We start from the raw sequence: 20,936 nt of genomic DNA on the forward strand, positions 1-20,936 counted from the left end.
TTAGTACTTCTTGCCCTCATACATTGCTTCTCCCCTCTCCACACACTTACACACCCTACCCTCTTCTGCAAAACTCCCTTGAACTCTTTCATCTTCCTTCCTCTTCTTCAGCACATGCATATTTCATATTCCCCTCTGTTGCCTCCACTTCCCTATCTCTCACACTTTCATTTGTTTACCCTATCGCTCTCCAGCCTTTAACATCCTGTTCTCTCTCTCACTCTCTCACTTTTCTTGAGCTCACCACAAACATATATATGCCCCACTCCCATTTTGACTATGATCTCTCTATTTTATCACAGCTTCCTTTCACAAATGGTCTGGTCTCAACCTCTCCTCACAACCTTCTCTCTAAAATCCTCGTGTATCCCACACTCTCTTTTCACCAACCCATTCTCACTCAAACACCCACACCCTTCTCTCATATACACACTTCACCCATGACACTCACATAGAGCTTTCTACCGCACCACAGTGTTCCTTTCTCTTGCAAATCTCTCCTTATCTTCTCATATACCCTCTTGCTTTCTCGCCTCTCACGCACCGTAACGTCCTTTACACTTGACCATCTCTTGTTCATGTCCCACGCTTTGGTGCCTTTTGTTTCTTCCACATACTTTCATTTGTTCACTTACAGAGACACAAACATGCCGAAGATTAATGTGTTTTTACACTCCAGCACAAATGTTGAATTATCATTTTTCGAATTTCGTCTGGTGATAACAAAGCTCTGGTCCACAGTTAGGCAATATCAACATAGATTACCTGCTGATGATGTGTGAAAAGAAAATTCTGTGGAGGTTTTTTTGACTACATTTTTTATTGTGTTTTTCAGCCATTGGGTAATGGCGTGATAACGTGAGTTCCCGCATTTAGGTATCCTTCAACGCATTTTTCCACCGTTCCTGGGCTTAGACGCGGCAGGGTCTGGAGCCCAATTGTCCACGGACTCGATAATTCACTCGATAATTCTCGCTTCGGTGCCTACTCTAAGCACGAGTTCACACTATGCAGCTCTGGGCAACAAGCTTGCTTAATCTCCACAACGGCCCCCCGCGGCGGGATGCCTGGCTTTCACCTTGGGGATGCCCAGTACGGGTTATCTCACAGGGAAAAACCAGGACGGGTTCCCAATGCAAGCGCCGAGATGCCCAAGGGTAATTTGAGCGCTATATAAGACCGTACATACATACATACATACATACATATTGACACTGATCCAAGCATAAAACAACATACTGCTGCAGACTCACTCCTGAGACCTCCATGACACGAGGATCGGCAGACTTTTCACTGCTGGCTTTTCGGTCTGGCTAGGGGCTTTGAGCCCTCAAGCCTGTACTCAACTTTTTCTCCTTCGAGAATACAGTTTGTGATGGAACGGACGCAGGTTTAACACTGACCCCACTGTAACGCAAAATATCCTTGGCTGACCACCACCAGGAATGTAAATTGTGTTTGCCACCTCAGCACGAGACACCAGGCATGAGTCCTGCTCAGCAGTTAGGTCCAAAATGACTCTTCGCCACCAAAGGGAGAGGCACTGGGCACATTATAAGATGTACCAAAGCTCTACGAAGCACTGTGCGGATGTCATTAGGAAAGAAACCTCTGGCATCAAGGACATCTAGGAAGCCAGGCCTTCTGCCAACCGGGCCTACCAACCGTCACCGGAGGGAGTTTTCACCTCGAAGACGAAGAGCAGAAACAATTCCACCTCGACCTCGAAGCAACAGGACCACTCACACAGATAATGCCACAGGCATTGAGTATGGCAAACCCTCATACCAAGCCCATCAAAGTCCCTTGATGCGAGGCTGAGTGCCCCCCCCAAGGGTGCTGCACATTAACTGCTTGAAGTCAACCCATGGAGTCCGCATTCATGCACCCATGGGCTATGAACATTCCCGACCAGCTGCCAAGTCTAAGACCTTAGCCTTCCACATGCTGAAGCTCATGCTGATATTGAAAACACCCACAGGCCCCAAAGCACCGCCGACATGAACCCCTCTCAGAGCACCACCTTCTGCACTGATATACAGTGAGGCAATACCTACATCGGTGGCGAGACTGCCCCAGCTTGAAGGTGTTGCTTGAGAGGGCTAACCCTTCGACATTGAGGACCACTGGCTCCAAAACCCTAGAGGAGTGGGAGCATCCAATCCTCGAGTAGCTTCATGCGGAGCTCACTGCACAAAAAGGAGACTGTATATACATCCTCAGATGAGAGAGGAATTGGTCACAGAGGGCAAGACGATATTGAACACAACTATGCTTTTTTCCATAGTTGCAGATGACAAAGCACATGAGGAATGAATACAAGTATCCTCATTCACCAACACGCTTGGCTTCATATCTTTGAGGTGCAACAACATCTACTTAACCTCACCTTTGATGGAGAACATTTGTTTTGGTCATAGGTCAACCAATTATTAGAGACATTTAAAAGGATACTGATACAGCTAAGGCCATCGCTGCTCTCCAATCTACTAGTCAAAGGGGGTTACACACGAGGGGGTTATAGCGGTAACAGCAACAAAGGAAGAGACACCCACGCTTTTTGTATGTCTTGGAGAATACCCCGTTTCAGGTATCACTGAGCTATTTTAAAACAATCGCATCGGAAGTTTCCGGTATGATTTGGGGGAACAAACCAGCGCGCATTGGGCAGGATAAGTTGGTCAGGAGCTGGTATGATGGTGGTATAGCCCTCCCTAATATACAATTATACTACTGGGCGGCCCAGTTAAAAGTATTTAACAGTTGGATGCACGCTCCTCATACCGACCCAGCATTTCAGGCGGATAGGCAGGGCCTAGGAGAGGATGGGGTCATGTCAGTGCTGTATAATAGAACCAAATCCAGACTGCTGATTGGGCCAACAGCGCACACAGTTCACATATGGCACGAGGCGCATGCCAGGCTGGGATGGAGGGGAGTTATCACACAAATGACACCACTCTGGACCTCTCAGCGGCCTGGGCGACTAAAGAATAGTAAAGGCTTTGATAAATGGGATGCGATAGGCATATCAACGGTGGGTGATCTCTGGAGGAAGGGTGAGGTAATCCCATTTAAACGCCTGCAGGCCCAATACGAACTTGCCTCGTCGGAAATGTACAGATACGCCCAGGTCGAACATGCACTACAGGCGGTTCTACCCGCAGGGACCATCTTGGCAGAGGCTACTCCTTTGGAGGATAGGTTATTGACTGAATATATGCAGAAAAAGGGCCACTTCCTTCACCTATCGTAAGTTAGTAAACAACTTGCCTGACCCCAAGTTGGCGCTTAGACAGAAATGGGCTGCCGATTTGGGAGAATTGGATGACGCAGAGTGGCAGGAGGCGCTGTCGTCTCCTCGGGAGGTTGCAATACCGGCGCGCTTGCGGTTGATACAACTCAAAGTACTTCACCGCACGTACTATACCAGAGTGACCCTCTTCAAAATAGGGATGGCTGTACATCAATTCTGTGGGGAGGAGGGTACTTTCTACCATACTATATGGGAATGTCCGAAGATTAGGGCGTACTGGGTCAAGATAATGAGGACTGTGTCTCAAACTGTAGAGGAATCGTTGATTCCGGTGCCGAAGCGGTGCTTATTAAATATTTGAGAACCAAATGACCTAACCCACCCAGCACACGACTGGGTAACACTGGGAATCATGTTTGCTAAAAGGAATATTGCGAGGAGGTGGGGATCGAGCGAGTCTCCTACGCTGCAGGAATGGTGTAAGGACATGGATGAAGCTATGGTGGCAGAAAGGGCGGTATATGTGCATCGGGGATGTCCTCAAAAATGTGAAAAAGTCTGGGGAAACTGGAATAAATTCAGAGGTTATATATGTGAGCCACCAAGACTGGAGGCGGTTCAAATGTCCGATTAGGAGTAGAGGGTGGAAGGTGTCGGGGTTGTTGTACTGTACTGTCGCGGTGGATGTTCCTGAAGTCATGTATAACTATTTCATTAACAATGTTAAAAAGTATTAGTGCAGATGGAAGCTAACCTTTGTATAGGCCATGTGTTTCTGTAATGCCCAATGTTTCTAATAAAAATATATATTTTTTAAAAACAAAGGAAGAGACAAAGGAGTTTCTGGTAAGGGAGCCTCCACCACTACAAAACATTGACTCCCTACAACTCCCACCCAACAAAATACTACCTGTTGGGAGGAGAATCAAACATTTCTTGCCAAACTGGCAAGAGATATACTTAGACAAATTGATTCTGGCCATAGTTGAACACAGCTACTGTTTTAGTTCTACCCTCCCAACATATCACCTCTTTTCTCACACTTCAGCAAGGACCAATACATCTTCTATAGGAAGAAGTTCAATCTCTTCTACAAAAAAGACCATCAAACCTGTCCCCTTCCAACACTAAGGGAAGAGGCTTTACTCCATGTACTTTCTCATCCCCAAAAAGGATAGGTCCCGCAGGGCTATTCTCGGTTTCAGACCTCTCAAGCAATACATGGTATTAGAAAAGGATAGGTCCAGCAGAGCTATTCTCAGTTTCAGACCTCTCTAGCAATTCATAGTGTCGGAACACTTGCATATGGTGACCCTTCAGGATGTCATACCTCTCCTAGAGCAAGGAGACTTCATGGCAGCATTGGATCCAAATGATACATATTTCCACATCCCTTTCCACCCAACACATCAATGCTACCTGTGCTTTGTGGTAAGTGGTTATCATAACCAGTTCAAGCTCTTATCATTTTGCACAACCACCGCTCAAAGGGTCCTTACCAAATGGTTAGTGGTGATAGCCGCACATTTAAGCTGATGGGCATTCATGTTTTCTCTTATCTAGGTGATTGGTTAAGGGAGAGCTCAAGCGAGCAGTAATGACTCACCCATATACAAACTGTTATATCTCTCCTACACATCCTAGGCTTTACCGTCAACATCAGTAAGTCACCCTCTGCAGGATCAACCCTTTCTAAGATCCACTCTCAATGTGGTGGCAAAGGCTACCTCAGCCATCAAAGAGTCGTGGCTTCCAAAAACGTGCCCCTATTTTTCAGCCAATTTTTTTCACCGTCCAATCAGAACTGTTGTGTGGTTCTGCTGCATGATGGCATCATCTATCGCCATAGTGCCCCATGCCAGGCTGCACATGAATCCGCTTCAACAGTGCTTTGTAGCACATTGGTCCCAAGTACAGGATCTAGTATTAGTGAAGGCCAGTGTTCATCACTCTCTGCAGTTATGGAACAGCAACAACAACCTGTTGCAGGGCCAGCCTTCAAAGACCCTTTACCACAGGTCACCATCACCACAGATGTATCACATGCAGGGTGGTGGGCACATCTCAATCTCTCAACACTACAAGCTTTGTGGACCTCTCAAAAGTAGGGTTGGCAAATCAACTATCTTGAACAACTAGTAATCCAACTAGCCCTCAAAGCCTTCCTCCCTCAGATACAAAGCAAAGTGGTACTAGTCTGGACTGACAACATGACAGCAATGTATTACCTACAGAAGCAAGGTGGCAACCACTCTCTCTGCCTTTCCTTTCTAGCTCAGATATTCTTGATTTGGGCCCTGGGTCATTGCATCCACTTGATAGCGGAGTACCTTCCGGAGGTGGACAACGGCCTAGCAAACCTATTTAGCAGGTCACATCAAGAAGTCCATCCCCAAGTACTAAACAGCTACTTCAAAAGCAGAGAAATACACAGATAGACCTGTTTGCCAACCCAGAGAATGCAAAATGCCCAAATATCGCCTCCAGATTCCCACAGTCCATGTGCAATGCACTATGGATGAGCTGTTTAGGATGTTTGCGTACGCTTTCCAACCTCTCCCACTCTTTCCACTCTTGGTGCGGAAGATGCGGTAAACATCTCAGACACTCAACCTTGCAGCTTGGAGTACCAAACAGCCCTGGTATGCCATTCTGCTCCAAATGTCCATCAGTCCTCAGAAGATGCTCCCAACAGAGCAGACCTTTTCACCAAAAATCAGGGACAGATCAGACATCCTGAACCCTAACAGCTCATCCTAGCGATCTGGCACCTGAGGTCGTAGAGTTCAACTACCTACACTGCCCACTGGAGTGCATGCATGGACATCCTCAAGGAAGCACACAGACCAACTACTCACCCTTTCTCTGCAGCAAAATGGAAAAGGTTTTTCTGCTATTATATCCCAAAGCATATAGATCCACTGAACCTCGAGTTCAGGACATCATATGCAACCTCTTTTACCTACAACAATCAGGGTTAGCATACCCTTCCATTAGACTTCATTTCTCTGCCATAGCAGTTTACATGAGAAGACAACACCCTTTCTTGTTCCGTGTACCGGTCATCAAGGCTTTCATGGAGGCCTCAAAAGGATCATACCCCCAAGGGTGCCACCAGCTCCTCAATGGAACCCGAACATAGTTCTCATCCGACTCATGGGTCCCCCTTTTGAGCTGATGCATTCCTTCCCCTGCAATTCCTCTTATGGAAATTTGCATTCCTAATGGCTATAACCTCACCCAGGCGCATTAGTGGGCTGCAAGTACTCAAGTTACAGAAACCCTACCAGCAGACATATATGACAATAGAGTAGTATTACATACCAATCTAAAGTTTCTGTCCAAGGTGATTTCTCCCTTTCATATCAACCGGATCACAGAACTCCCTGCCTTCTTTCCGCAACCACATTTAGTGGCAGAGCGAGCCCTCCACACTTTAGATGTCAAGAGAGCTCTCGTGTACTTCATTAATAGGAACAGGTCCTTTTGTAAGCGAGACCATCTGTTATCTTAAAGCCAAGAGAGTTCTTCCTCTACTCCCCAGGACACACTCCACATGAAAAAAAGGCTGCGTCCAATGGCTTTCCTAAGAAACATCCCATTAAATAATATTCGTAAAGCAGCTACTTTTACACACATTTACCAAACACTAATGTGTGGATGTTTTTGCTAAACCGCAAGCTCTAGTTGGCCAAATGGTCCTTAGGACCCTATTTCAAACATCTGCTCCGTCACAAGCTAGCCTCTGCTTAAACAAAGGGACAGCTTTACAGTCTATGCAGAGTATGTGTATCTACAGCAACACATGCTATGAAGAGAAAATGTTGCATACCCATCTGTTCGTAGCATGTAGTGCTGTAAACTGAAATGCACCCACCCTCCACCCCGGACGCATGTGACTCTGGCTGCAGATATTTCTTTCTTTTGCTTCTATACTTATTTAGCAGTGCACATGTACATCATCTTCTTTTACCATCTTTCCCACTCTCACCCACTGGACTAAAAACAATCTAAAATGGAGTTGATGGCCATGCGCAATGCACAGAAAAGGTGTCACCATATACCTCATGACTCAAGAGAATTCTTCAGAGAAAAATAAGTTGCAAACAGCCTAACACTAGATGGCAGGAGTACGCCGAGCATGTGAATCTACCGCACTATACACTACGAATAGATGCTTGCAGGATAAGTAAAATTTTCCTTCATTGTATTTTTAAAGTTTAATATTGCGTGAAATGAGACACAATGAGGGTAAGAGGCCTGATGGTATTTGTATCTCTATAGGGGCAGGGCAAGGCTTCCCTACATTATCCAGTGCAAAATTCCTGTATGACTGTGACTGCACATATCATCGTGAGAATCTTCACTAAGCCACACCCCTCAGGCAAATAAGGGAACTCCTTTCTCAATTAAAGGGGGTGTTCTGGAAATACACGTGATCCCTTTATAATCCCAAAATACTAAAACGGGCAGAAACATATCCAAACGTCTGTTAGACCAGAGTAAAAGCAAACCACTGGGTTAGGAGGAGAAATATAAGGGCACTAAATATTACTGTTTAGTATCCTGTAGATGACACCCTTGGAGCCAGAGAATGATTGTCCCTTTGCAGCTAGAAACCCTGCTTGTAGCAACCAAGTGGTTTTTCATAACATCAGCCCTCAGCACCTATGAAGCTAATCCTGTTCTGTCCTTATGGGCTCTTTACTCCCTGCTTAAGCTCGGCGTCCAGGTTACTTCTAATGTGTGCCCAGCAGGTACATGTTCAAGTCCATTACCTAAAAATTGCAAAGAGGGTCTCGGAATACCACAACATATAAACCTGTCAGACATATGCGGGTTTGTTATGACATGGATTCTGCTGCTCTCTGCAGCTGCATACACGCATTTTGAGTACATGAAGGTGGAGCCCTACCTGGAATGGAATGCAGAGCCAGTGACTGGTTTTTGATGAGCTAATACTTCAGAGACAAAGGAACATTTGTGCAAAAAAGCTGGTTTTATTTTGCTGGCATATTTCCCCTGGGAAAAAGAATCGAAGGTTTTTGCAGTTTACAAGCAGGAAATAGTTTTTTAAAAGGTATAAATAACTGCCCCTGTAGCAGATAATTGTATCCTTTCAGATTATTGTTAATCTAGTCTTGTGTGGGAGTGAGGAATTTGCTACTGAGAAATGGAAATCCCCAGTGATGAAGACCGCAGAGATTGCTATTCAGACGAGTTTATGGCATTTACATAAACAAATAGTTTTCATAGCACGAGGTGTGGTCACAGCTAGAAACAAGTAGAGCTCCTGTGGGGTCTGGTACGTGGGTGCTTTACACAGATGCTCATTTGTTTTCACTGTTTGTAACTTGTATGTTCTGGGAATTAACACCAAACTGGTTTGGGGCAGGCTTCACACATGCAGCTATATACAAGGACTCTTCGCCATGTATTGGCCCTGACTCTGGCCTTTAGGCTGTGCCTACTCTGGTAGGTGCCCAAAGCTAAACATGTACGTAGTGTCCTTAGCACTGGTGTGTTCTTGTTGTTGTGCCTCAAAAGGCAGTACAGGAAGTGATACAGAGACGTTCCTTAACCATTAGGGATGAAGATGCGGTGAGGTTTGTGGCCCCAATAATATTTCAGGGCTCCAGTGATGATTTAGACTACACCATGCAATATTTATTTATATTTATTTATTTATTGAATTTGTAAGGCGTGGCAGCTACCCAACAAGGGTTTCCCAGCGCCAAAGGCGGACTGGATGAGTGTGTAGCAGCTTGGTAAGGTTACTGGTTAAACAACCAAGTCTTCACGGACCTGCGGAAACGGGAGTAGACCGTTTCTTTCCGGATGGCAGCGGGGAGTGAGCTCCAAAGAAGGGGGCCAAGAAAGGCAAATGATCTGCCTCCCATCCTGGATAATTTAAATCTGGGGACAGTAAAATTCTCATGGGTTGATGAGCGGAGACAGCGAGTAGACACATAAGGGCTGACCAGAGTTTGCAGATACTGTGGTGCCACGCCTATCTTGATTTTGAACATGTAGCTCAGGGCTTTGAACTTGATTCGGTTCTCCACCCTGAGCCAGTGTAAGGCCCGCAGGTGACTCGAAATGTGGGTGGCTCTGGGACCCTTGCAAAGTAGTCTAGCCGCAGAGGTTTGGACCATCTGCAACCTATGAGTCACAGCTTTGTTGGATCCAAGATATAGAACATTTCCGTAGTCCAGTCTTGAAGCAATTAGAGCTTGGACCACTGTTCTCTGGGTGGACTCTGGTAACATCCAGATGATCTTTCTGAGCCACTTCAGGATGGTGAAACAGGTGGCAGTGACCTTGACTGCCCGGTGGTGCATAGTGAGAGAGTCGTCCAAGATTACGCCTAAATTACGAACATGGCTGGAGGGACGAGGGAGTGCTCCCATCATGCTGGGCCAATATAGTGGGCCCCAGAGATCTTTGTTTTTACCAAGGATCAAGACCTCTGTCTTTTCACCGTTCAATTTAAGATAGTTTGTATCTATCCATGAAGCGATTTTCTCTAATCCTAGCCGAAGGGGGGATGATACGCCGGTGCTTGTTTTGGAGAGAGAGAAGATAATCTGGGAGTCGCCTGCATAGGAGAACAGAGTCAGCCCAGCACTCTCTGCAATATCGGCTAAAGGTCTGACATATAATTTAAAGAGCAAGGGGCTGAGGATGGAGCCCTGGGCCACCCTATAGGGTGAGGGGTGGATGTCGGAGCTGGCAGTTGCAGAGAAGATTTGGAAGGTACGGTTGGTCAGAAAGAAGATAAGCCATTTTAAGGCTGAGCCACAGATGCCCAGTGACCCCAGTGTTTTACTAGTTTTGCGTGGGATACTGTGTCGAATGCTGCACTGAGGTCTAATAGTATGAGTGCGACAGTATCTCCAGCATCCAGATGGTGACGCAGCCTTTCAGTAACTCCCAGTAAAGTAGTTTCTGTGAAGAAACCCGCTCTGAAACCAGATTGAGATGGGTGGAGGATTTGATTGGTTTCTATGAATTTAGAGAGCTGGGAATGGATGTGTTTCTCCAAGACTTTCGAGAAGGCCGGCAGTAGGGAGATAGGCCGGTAGTTGGAGAGTGTGTCTGGGTCAGCATTGGGCTTTTTTAAGAGAGGGGTCACCATGGCGTGCTTCCAGTCCGATGGGACTGTGAATTCAAATAGGGAAGTGTATAAGAGATTCAAAATGACACGTAGAGGAGGTGACTCAAGTTGTTTGAGTACCGAAATCAGGATAGGGTCCTTGGGTGAACCGGATTTTACACTATCTAAGAGAACTTTAAAGGAGTCTTCATTGAGAAGGGGCCAGGATTCCAAGTATTTTGTAGAAGTATCAGACATTCTGTCCGGTTTGGGGGGAGAAACATCAGCCGTGTTAGGAAAGAATGCACTAGTTTCATTTGCATTTCCAACATGACCACAACTAATATAGTCTGCCATAAGACATCTTCTACCACTATGTCTCTTAAGAGAGAAGGCACAGACTTATAGAAATCCAACTTTGTGACTCCCACTCTCAGAAGTTAAAGAGACTGAGGCGCAGTGACATCAGAGCTTTGCCTGGGATCACACTAGGTGGGCGAAGGGAGGTACAGATTTGAACCTTGGGCCACAGATGACATTTTAGCTACCAGATGTTCTTTTTATGGGATCTCAATCAACTTCTCCCAGTTTGCCGTAGCATACTTGTAACAGTGTAGTGAATGTTACCAATAGTAACGCATCAATATAAGGATAAGCATAAGGATAACCTGTTGAACCTTAATGGCAACTAGAGGGCACGATTGCAAGCTATGCCAGCTTGCTTAACTAACTACTCAATACAAACCAGAGAGGTTTGCTAAGGCCGCAGAGATTTACAACACATGCCTGGTCTCTGGAGGACTCTAACATTGCCAACCCTGCAGGTCCTGAATGGTCATATACTCTGAGCACTGACATCCTATGATGTCAGTGTGAGGAAATATGAATATAAGGCAATGGACCTTGTCAAATCTCTTAACATTATGTCTCATAATGGGAATATTAAAAAGAAGGGCTGCAAGCAGTGCATTGGCCAGATCTGTCTGATGTCCCCTCACTTCTCTACACCTTTAACTACCCCCGATCCATAAAATCTCATAGTGGACACCTCCTGCCACATCTAGCATAGGAAATCATGTTGAGAACATAATAGAAAAAGTACAATCACAATAAAGGGGCCCGCAAAGTTAATCAGAGCTGCCAGCTTACCACAAACAAAAAAATCATGTCTATCTTTCACACCTCTTCAACCATCACGCTGCCAAGCACCGCGACCCATAACCCAATAAACACACCTCGGTGGTCATCGTGCACAACATAAAAATACTTACCACATAGGCTCAAAGCAAAATCACGACCTTTCTAACTACACAATTGACACAGTGTAGTGGTGCTGTCTATGCGTGTAAGCGCTTGAGTGCCACACACAGGGATAGTAAGCACTATAGAAATGCAACTGTTCAATACATTGGGTAAAAGTAACAAGAGGTAGAAAACAGAGAGGTGTGGTGTGAAGCACTATATTAACAATAATTATTAGTATGTATATAGTGGTACTTATATAGAAAGAACCAAATGGGGAGTAACGGAACACCAACGCCATATATAACAAGCATAACCATTACTGTATTTGAATGCTTTTATTCCTTTTAGAAGCAACAGTAAAGATTTTCAAACATTAGAAGAAACTAGGATGTCATTAACTATTTGTGTCACAAACCAGATTCTTAATTTCAAACACAAGAGGAAGGAAGCTTGCTTACTACACGTTGTGGACAGCACAAAAATATGGCTTACATTTTTAGGTTATTTGCCGTTGTTGTCATTGGCACGGGTGCATGTCCTGGCTTTTGGTGTCACAGCCTGTAAAGTGTCAAACAAGCATTGCCAAAGCCAATATGTCAGTCTTTTAGCCTTGCCAGTGCTTTTTATGTTTTGTCAAGGGTTTTGCTAAACATTATTGCCTTCAAAAACTGCTGGGTTCTCGTCACTCAAAAAAAAAAATTGACGAAAAGCGAAAAAATAATTTGTGTGTTAAAAAAATCCCCATTACCACAGAAGTACCCGGCACTTAAGGAAACTTTTTTCTGTTTGGGTGTGCCACTTGTTAAAAGGTAAAATGCTGTAACTCACTGTGAAGTTAGCCAGTGGGTGAAGTGGGCTGACAATTGCCCCATGATATACTGCTGTAGTGGGTGGAAGAAAACTTTGAAGGACACACTAACAGGCCAACGGATGAAGAGGATTGTCTGCAAGCTCCTATAGTGAAGCATATTATACATATCATTTTAGTCAACTCAAAAGCTGTTGGCTAATGCCACACCGCTATACCTGCAATGTGCCTTGTTAGCATAGCAGTCCTGCAAGTTAGTTTTACTTTCAATAACTGGATCATGGCTTTAAATCTTTTTTTACTCTTTGGACCTTCAACGAGACGTAGTCCGGCTGCGTCGAACCGGCACTTGTACAAACAAAAGTGTATTTTAATGTTCAGTTGAGGTTTATCTATGTGCTGAAAGTTGAGGGTGAAGGAGAGAGAGGCAGGCACGCTCCCGCAAGTTAGTGCCCTTGTGGTGTAAGTCTGAGTCACCTGTCCGAGTGGGAATAATAATAATAATACACATTTGAAAAGCGCAAACAATCACCCGTAAGGGTCTCTAGGTGCTGGGGGCCGTCGGGAAGATTAAGCAAGCTACTGTCACATGGTGCTGGGCTAATCTGCCGCCGGCGATCGAACCGTGATCCCCAGATTCTGGAGTCAGTCGCCCTGGCCGCGGCGCCACACAATAGCTATAACATCTAGGAATCTCCTTCGTAATGAAAGCAATTTGTGATTTGCTTTCAAAATACTATATGTCTTTTTCACTAGTTCTCTAAAACTTCTGATGAAATATCATCATGTTCCTCGTTTTACAGCTGTGCCCTAACAAACGCAGCCTAGTGCGTCGGTGCAGATGGAGAAAGTCAACATGGAAATTATGTTTGTCATAACAAATTTCACACATGCTGCAGGCACGAAGGAATCGTCAAGTGTATCTCGCGTTGACAGTGTACTTTCTAGTCTGAGCTTTCAACTACCCTGATAAACATTTACTGACTGCCTCGGGGTCTTTTTCACACCTCTGTGGGTTAATGGACGTGTTCATGCTTGAAATCCGCACCACAGGGAAGCCCTATTTTGTTTTGCAGTTTTATATAACACAAACTCGACCCGAAGGTAATGGAGCACTTTACATGAGCATCAGTTATGTTACACAAGGACACATTCATTTTTTTTCTTGTTGTTGTGGGCATGGGAGATTAAGTGATTTGCCTAGAATCACAAGATGTTGAGCTGACGCCGAGGCCCGACCCCGGTACCCTAACTTTAAAGTCGGAAGCTCTGGCCTTTAGGCCATGACCTCTCTCTGAAAATGGCTGTCAACAAATCAACAGGGAGAGCGGAGGCAAGGCTGGCTTGGCTCTGAGAGCCCATACACGAGCCAAACCATGCAATATGCATCATATAAAATATGGCAAAGTCGCCTCAAAATTCAAACAAGTTTATTCTTTAACATGCAGAAACGTTTACCTTAGTTCACAATATTTAACTGCACTGAGATGTACTTATTAAAAGTGCTATTTTTTAAACATAAACTTCAAACATCCCGCCGTGGCCCGTCGTGTTGACAATGCCTTCAGTTACTTAAGAAGTATTTAAGTCAGTTGTCATGAGCACCCTACATGTTTCAACAAGAAGATTATGCTGTTCCTATGAGTTTGAGAGACTAAAACACAGGGAATTATGAACCAACCTGACTACTGGGGTTCAAAGTTGGGAATCCATTGTATTGGATTGTGGTGCATTCACACACCCTGCCGGGTGTCATGCTTCATCATCGGGCTGCTCCTCGTCGGGTCGGCGATGCAATACCCGACGGGCTCCCTATAGTAGGGGCACTTTATCGGAGGTCTTTTTCCAACAGCCATTTGGTGAAGTGCGGGTGGGGGGCCTCGTATGTGTAGATGTGTAGATGTGTGTAAATGTTGGAAGTGCATATAAAATAGGGTTGGTAGTACCTAAGAAAAACTTTCAAGGGGTCTTCTACCCTAAGTAAAAACAAAACTATAAGGCGCAAGGCTGAGGTAATGTCTCAGGCTGTGGCACTCTTATAAGTAGTGGGTCAACATGTTTCTCGCCAACATGAGTAATCTACATGCGATTCGTCAGGACCAAAGGGGGGGATAAAAACTATCTACAACTAAAAACTTTAGGAATGGTGTTGTGGCTGCACAGTCACATCAACCATCGGACTAAATATTTGAGTACCTGGTAGAACTGGAACTACCCAGAATAAATCACTAACCAGGCATCACAGTACCCGGTAGGTTTAAACACACAAGGGGTTCCTCATGTAGTTTGTGCTGTTCTCACAAAGCTGTCGACCTACCCACTCCTACCGGGTCCGGGTGGCCCGGGTGAGATGTACTTATTAAAAGTGCTATTTTTTAAACATAAACTTACAAACATCCCGCCGTGGCCCGTCGTGGTGACAATGCCATCAGTTACTTAAGAAGTATTTAAGTCAGTTGTCATGAGTCATGAGCACCCTACATGTTTCCCATATTCTTACAGATAGGACAACGTTATAGTATATTAAATCAAACACAATACGTTTTAAGTACAACTCTTATTCTGAACTCATGTATTTGAAGGTGCTTTCATATGTGCTATTGTAGTAATAGGATTATTGCATTTGGTTAAGCGGGAAGCTAGAATTAATCCCAGGTTTTCTGGTTTCACTTTGTACAATTCAGTCAATAAATGGGTAGCTATTTGTCTCTCCTTTGTACCTCAAATTGTAATGTAATTCTAACTCTTTTACCATGAGGGTAGAGCCTGGGTGGCAGGTAGAAGCCACATGACATCTCAGCTCGGGCCCGAGGTTCAAAGAGGTCTTCAAACTGAGTAAGAGACTGGCATCTACCTCAAGCTTTCAGTGACTCGCCCACCTCTAGAAGTGGTCACACTGAGGCCAGTATTACACTGAGGATTTAGGACCCCCTTATTTATACCTGAGAGTTGGGTAGCAGCAAACCTTGGTTATCTTGTATTTTTCTGTGGAAGATGTTATGGTATGGATGTTTTGGTAAGGCATTGTTGTCTCGTGAAGTAGTACGGCTTTTGGTTCACCAGCTTGAAAGTTAGGTCTGTGTGATAAGCACATACAGGGGATACAATAACATTACATTTGAGCATTTAGATATTGTGAGCGTCGCACTTAATTCCAATAACTTTGGGCGTGCTTATCCCAAAAAATTATAACTCTCAGAATGCCTGGGTGTATGCCTACATAATGCTCTATACAATCTCCGTAAAACTTCCTGTTGTAAGTAATGGAAAATTATTAGTTTTATAACATTCCTGGCATACACCTGCTTTTGCCAGTGTTGTTTGAGGGGATATGCTGAAGAAAAATCTACATGAGAAGGGTTTGAAAACTTTGGAAATTTTATTTTTTTCTTTCACATGGAAAGATGTTTCCCTGTAAAGTCTTCATACCTACACTTGAAAATGGGACAGTTTTTTTTTTTGCATTTTCACTTTGGAGGATTGTTATTACAAGTTCCTTTATTAGTAGTGAAGAGAAGTGAGGGAAATAAATTAAAATTGGATGTGAACATCCATAAAGTTGTGACTGTGAATATTCAAATCACTTGCATTGCATTCCTTGAACATCCCAGACCCTCCCCTGGATACTCCCACAAGCAAACATCTAGGCCCTACTTAGGGAAAAGAAACATCTGCAGAAGAATCATTTCTGCAACACCTGTTTAGACAAAGTTGGCTGCCTTTTGAAGTTGGATTTTTAAACATTCCCTTTACATAAGACACATTTAAAGAAGGAAAAAGCTTTGTTGTGCTTCGTGCCCTTAGTGTGCGCCCTTGTGAGATCACACTATGGTTCTACTGATGAGTAGTAAGATGGTAACTGCCATGCACAGCTGCAGCATACAGCTATCTCAATCGTGGTGTTCCATTCTTGTGCTGATGCTGTTGCAGACAGCACTGTCAAAGATTGTAAACAACTCACTCACTCACTCCCTCACTCACACACTCACAGGTGATCAAACATTAAATGCTCATTCTCTGCAGGTTACGTTTTTCTGGGATGAACAACTTACTGGTGAGATAGTTCATGTTCTCATTGGTTTCATTTTGTAAATAATATCTGGAAGTTAGAGGATTCTTGCTTGGAAACACTATATTTTGTGATTTAAATCTATCTTGGACTGACTAATTCCTATTTTATTCAGACGCCAACTTCAATACTCTAAAAATGAAGATAATATAGTGTGGTCTACTATACACCATCCTATAGTATGATACCTAAATGCCATCAGTGTGGCAAGGCCATACTAACGGCTGAATGCATTCTATATATGTATTTATAACACTGCAGAACATAATACAGATATGCGTACCTAGGTGCATCTGCAAGGAATTTCAGAAGTCCAAAAAAACATTACAGGAAATGACACATGGGTCTGTCCACAGAGAGCTGGGAGTTGGGTGCATAAAGCATAGGGCACATTTTATAATCTAACTGTTAGTGTGGAGCTGGTGTAAAGTTCTTCCCAAGCAAACTGGAACACAGTTGAAAGGATAAAAAAGTAAAGTTGATGAAAGAAAATTATTACTGTGTCCATCTCTTCCATTGCCGAACCCAACATTTTGAGCGCTGCGTTCTTCCTGTGCCTTCATGACCCCCCACCGTTCTTTGTATTTCAGGTCAGTGGACTACCAACTCCTGATTTAAGCTGGCAGCTCAATGGAAGGCCAGTCCGCCCTGACAGCTCCCACAAAATGCTGGTGCGCGAGAACGGCGTCCACTCACTGATAATAGAGCCGGTGACGGGCCGAGATGCTGGCATATACACCTGTGTAGCCACCAACCGCGCTGGCCAAAACACATTTAGCCTGGAGCTGATTGTTGCCGGTAAGTCTACTTACACAATGCTGTGGGGAAATTGAGAAGTTGCAGAGCCTAAATAGGTTGATTCTTGAGAGGTCAAGCCAAGAAGAGGCTCTCGGAGCTCCCTTGGACAGGACAACCAGCTGAACACGAGAGCACAGTCTTATACTGCCACACTCAAAGCAGCGCACTGTTAGTTCTACATCTACGCAAACTCGAAAAGTAGAGCTAGAGAAGCAACTTTACTACTTTATGAAGGCTTGTGGAGGTTGCATGTAGATGTTTATATTTAAAACTGAAAAGGTTCAACAACGAGATAGTAAACCTAAATAAAGGAACCTTCAAGAAGGTTGGAGTCATGATGTAAGGCTCAACCAATCAGAAGAGCTTTCACTTGGAAAAAGGAGACCTAGATGGAAACTGATGAGCATGAAGAGATGGATATGTGGGCGTTGGATTTAGCATAGAGTCTGTCCAACCCCAAAACAATATAGAAAGCAAGTTGGGCTGGAAGGGAAAACATGTATACAGCCACTGTCCGGGCAGGAAACAGCGGTGTGGTGGTGGGGTCGGGTAAGGGTGGATTTCGAGGGACAATGCAGAGGGAAACTTTAAATAAATAATTCATTTTCCCTCAGCAGCGTCCCTCGAAATCCCCCTCCCTAGCGCCCCCCAACCACCCGATCGCTGTTACCTGCAAGGACCGTGGCTGCATGTATTATACACTCACAGAAAACTATTTTATGGTGCAGACAGATCCAATGTGGAATAACCTCCCTGAAGAGGAAGGGATTGCAGCGTCAGAGCCTATTTTTTAAAGGCCTGGAGCCAGATCACTTACATTTTGCACTTGTGCAATTCTGTACCAAATGTTCTTTTGCCTCAATTGTGTTTGTAGCATAATAGGGGATGAAAAAAACAATTTTGCAATATTCATTATATTTCATAGTAAGAAAAAGAGCAACTTGATATTCTTCAAACCTAGTTTCAGCTTACACATTTTAAATGTAAAGACTTTTTTTTTTTAAATATTCATTATTATGTAAGCTGAGCAAAGAAAAAGAAAATTCATCTTGTTCTGTAGTTTTACACTGGTGGAAAACCTTTTTGCAATGCATACTAGCGCAGACAAGGCTAATTAATAGTTAGAGAAGAAATCTAAATGTGAATAGAAAATAAACCATAGAAAGTAAATGTTGCCACTTGCCTTAGCATTTCTGCCTGGTGTGTACAGAAGCAGCAGGCAGAAATGTCTCTGCCAGGTGGTACGGAGACAAAAAGTGAATGGTGTCTCCTGGGATAGCCCCAGGTGGTGGTGGGTCTTGGGGAAGATCTGTCAGTGCCCCCTACATACACTACCCAAGATCAGACCAGAAAAGTCTGATCTAATAAAGATGATGTGCGCCCTGTCACTTCCAGGAATGTAAGGGTGATTCTGCATTAATTGCCGGTGCTGATGCGGATGGGCTCGTATGCTTGTGCAAGTTACCATGCAGGTAGCCCTTGGCCATATGCTGCCAGTGATGGGGATTCCTATCCAGTTCTAGTCTATTTTGGATTCCCAGAAGCATTTTTACATGGATCTTCCATTGCATGGTAAAAATTCACAACACCAACAGTACAGGAAAGATGGGTATCACACGCAGAACCGGGACTGGCCTGGATCTTCAGCTCCATGGCCTTCCTAAATACAGCATGGGTGAGGCGGTGTCGCGGGTGGGCAGGTACCCAATGCTCTTTATGCTGAGGGAGGACAGGTGCTACAGGGAATATGTTTTACACACTTTCCTCTGCTGAGTAGCAGCACTACACTTGGTAGTTATTCAGAAAAGAGATACTGAAGCGCATCAATGCCATAATTCAAAAAGACCAACCCCAACCACTTCACCCCTCCCCAACACGATCTACCTGCACTGTATTACTTATGCAGCCCAAAAACATACACTTGCAAACAGAAAGGGGCAGTGTATAGTGCCCACGTGCAAACAACTTCTCAGGTGCAGCCTTAGATTCTCTTGTGGCTCGATCGAGAGTGGCCGGTACGGAGGACACGGGAAGAGGGTCTGTTGCAGCGCAGCATTTCTGCACTTCACACTGGGAATGTTGAGTTGCCTAGAAGAATTGGTGCTCCCATGCTGATTTCCACATGTTATTCCTCATTTCAGTCAGCCATTTTGCCTACTTTCAGTAGATTAAATGCTGAGGCGAAACACTGCCTGCCTGTGGTGTCACCGCTATATTCATAAACCATATTTTGCCTGTAGGTTCTGAATTAACTGTAAACTTGTTATGGGGCCCTTGGAGAGTGCAGCTCAACTTCAAACAACTCAGTCTAAATCAAATTTCGGATGGAAATTTATAAGAATATTATCGGCCATTGCGGAGTGATGGTGAAAAAACAAAAACGCTAAGCAGTAGCTGGCCGCAGTGGTCTTTCTGTGGTGCGCCCTTCCACACTCCCGTGAGTGGTCACTCCAGACACCCGGGCTTCTGAAGGGAGCGCGGGGTCTGTTTTTAGCCCACCTGATTGATGTGCCCCCTCTGTACAGACTGCTGACAGCGAGGAAACAGACTCCCCTGCGGCGCACGTTACCTCAGACCCGTTTTTGGCTAGACGTGCTCAGGAGGTGGTTGGGAGGCATGTCAGCCATTCGGCTCCGTGTCTGTTTGCGGCGAAGACTGACGAGCTTTCCATGTGTGCCGTGGTTTGTGCGGCGAGGAGCGCCATGGCGCGCGCCGCGCAGGGCTGCAGGCAGCGGAAGGCCCGCTCGCGCCAGCAGCGCGCGCAGCACTTCTGTGCCTTTAAGCCCTGGGTAAACTTGAGTGAGGGGAAGCTATAATAAGTGCAAGGGCCGGCCTGCAATCAACAACCTATTAACAAGATTTAATGCCAGCGAGGTAGCGAGATCTCTTCTGGGGAGAAAGATGACTAAATAAGGCCTGAAAGCACTCGGACTTCTCCCATTTTGTCCATGCAGCGAGTGTTTAAACTTTTCTTAATTCTAGGATGTCAAGTTCCTAAACCGAGCCGTCTCCTTCCATAAGTGCTGCGGCGCAGCAAGGGTGCCAAAGGCCTTTAGGGAAACAACGAAAATGGGCCCGTTTTGAGCAGTAAAATACAGCCATAATGCCGTTCAGTAGGTCGCTCAAATCCATGGGCCCTGTGTCACCTACTGCATTAGTGATAGTTACACCCCTGTCATTGTGAGGCTGCACCTCCCAATTGGAAGTGACAGGACCGAGGCACTGAGGTACGTATTCCACTGTTTAATGTACTTCCGGAGAAGAAGTTTGTGAGAAAACCTTTCCCCATTATAATCCAGTCACAGTACTAATGGGGAGTGCCCTCTACATTTACAAATTCTTACTACTCTTGAGAGATGTTTTGCATTTGGGGTAATTCTTAATATGTGTTTGTAAAGTGTGTGCGTTTACAGTACTATTCTAAATGAAAGGTTATATGAAGTACAGATAGGCTGCATTGTTAATGAATTCTGGAGAGTCTGCTAGTCACAGAATAGTGCTTTGTGTCTGTGAAGAGGCTGACCTCAACTTCTGGCCAGGATTCACCCTGGGAGATATTGTTTTAGGAGCCGAACTACATGCAGACTGCTGGCACTGCAGAGCTGCCTGATTCACAGGCTGCTATGAAAAAGATGTTCCATCAGCAGTGGCGGCTCCTCCGCTA

The 20,936-nt window shown here is 44.8% G+C and overlaps 1 protein-coding gene across 2 annotated transcripts in view; it reads left to right on the forward strand.

Annotated features, from left to right (window-relative positions):
* Positions 1-20,936, forward strand: part of PALLD (palladin, cytoskeletal associated protein) — a 1,042,501-nt gene that overhangs the window by 995,172 nt on the left and 26,393 nt on the right. For both annotated transcript variants that reach the window (XM_085641796.1, XM_085641797.1), the window contains one exon: positions 17,065-17,272. In XM_085641796.1, coding sequence (XP_085497922.1) covers positions 17,065-17,272 — 208 coding nt within the window. The remainder of the gene's footprint in view (positions 1-17,064; positions 17,273-20,936) is intronic.

The sequence above is a fragment of the Triturus cristatus genome, chromosome 2_2 (assembly GCF_964204655.1).
Source record: "Triturus cristatus chromosome 2_2, aTriCri1.1, whole genome shotgun sequence".
Lineage (NCBI taxonomy): Eukaryota > Metazoa > Chordata > Amphibia > Caudata > Salamandridae > Triturus > Triturus cristatus.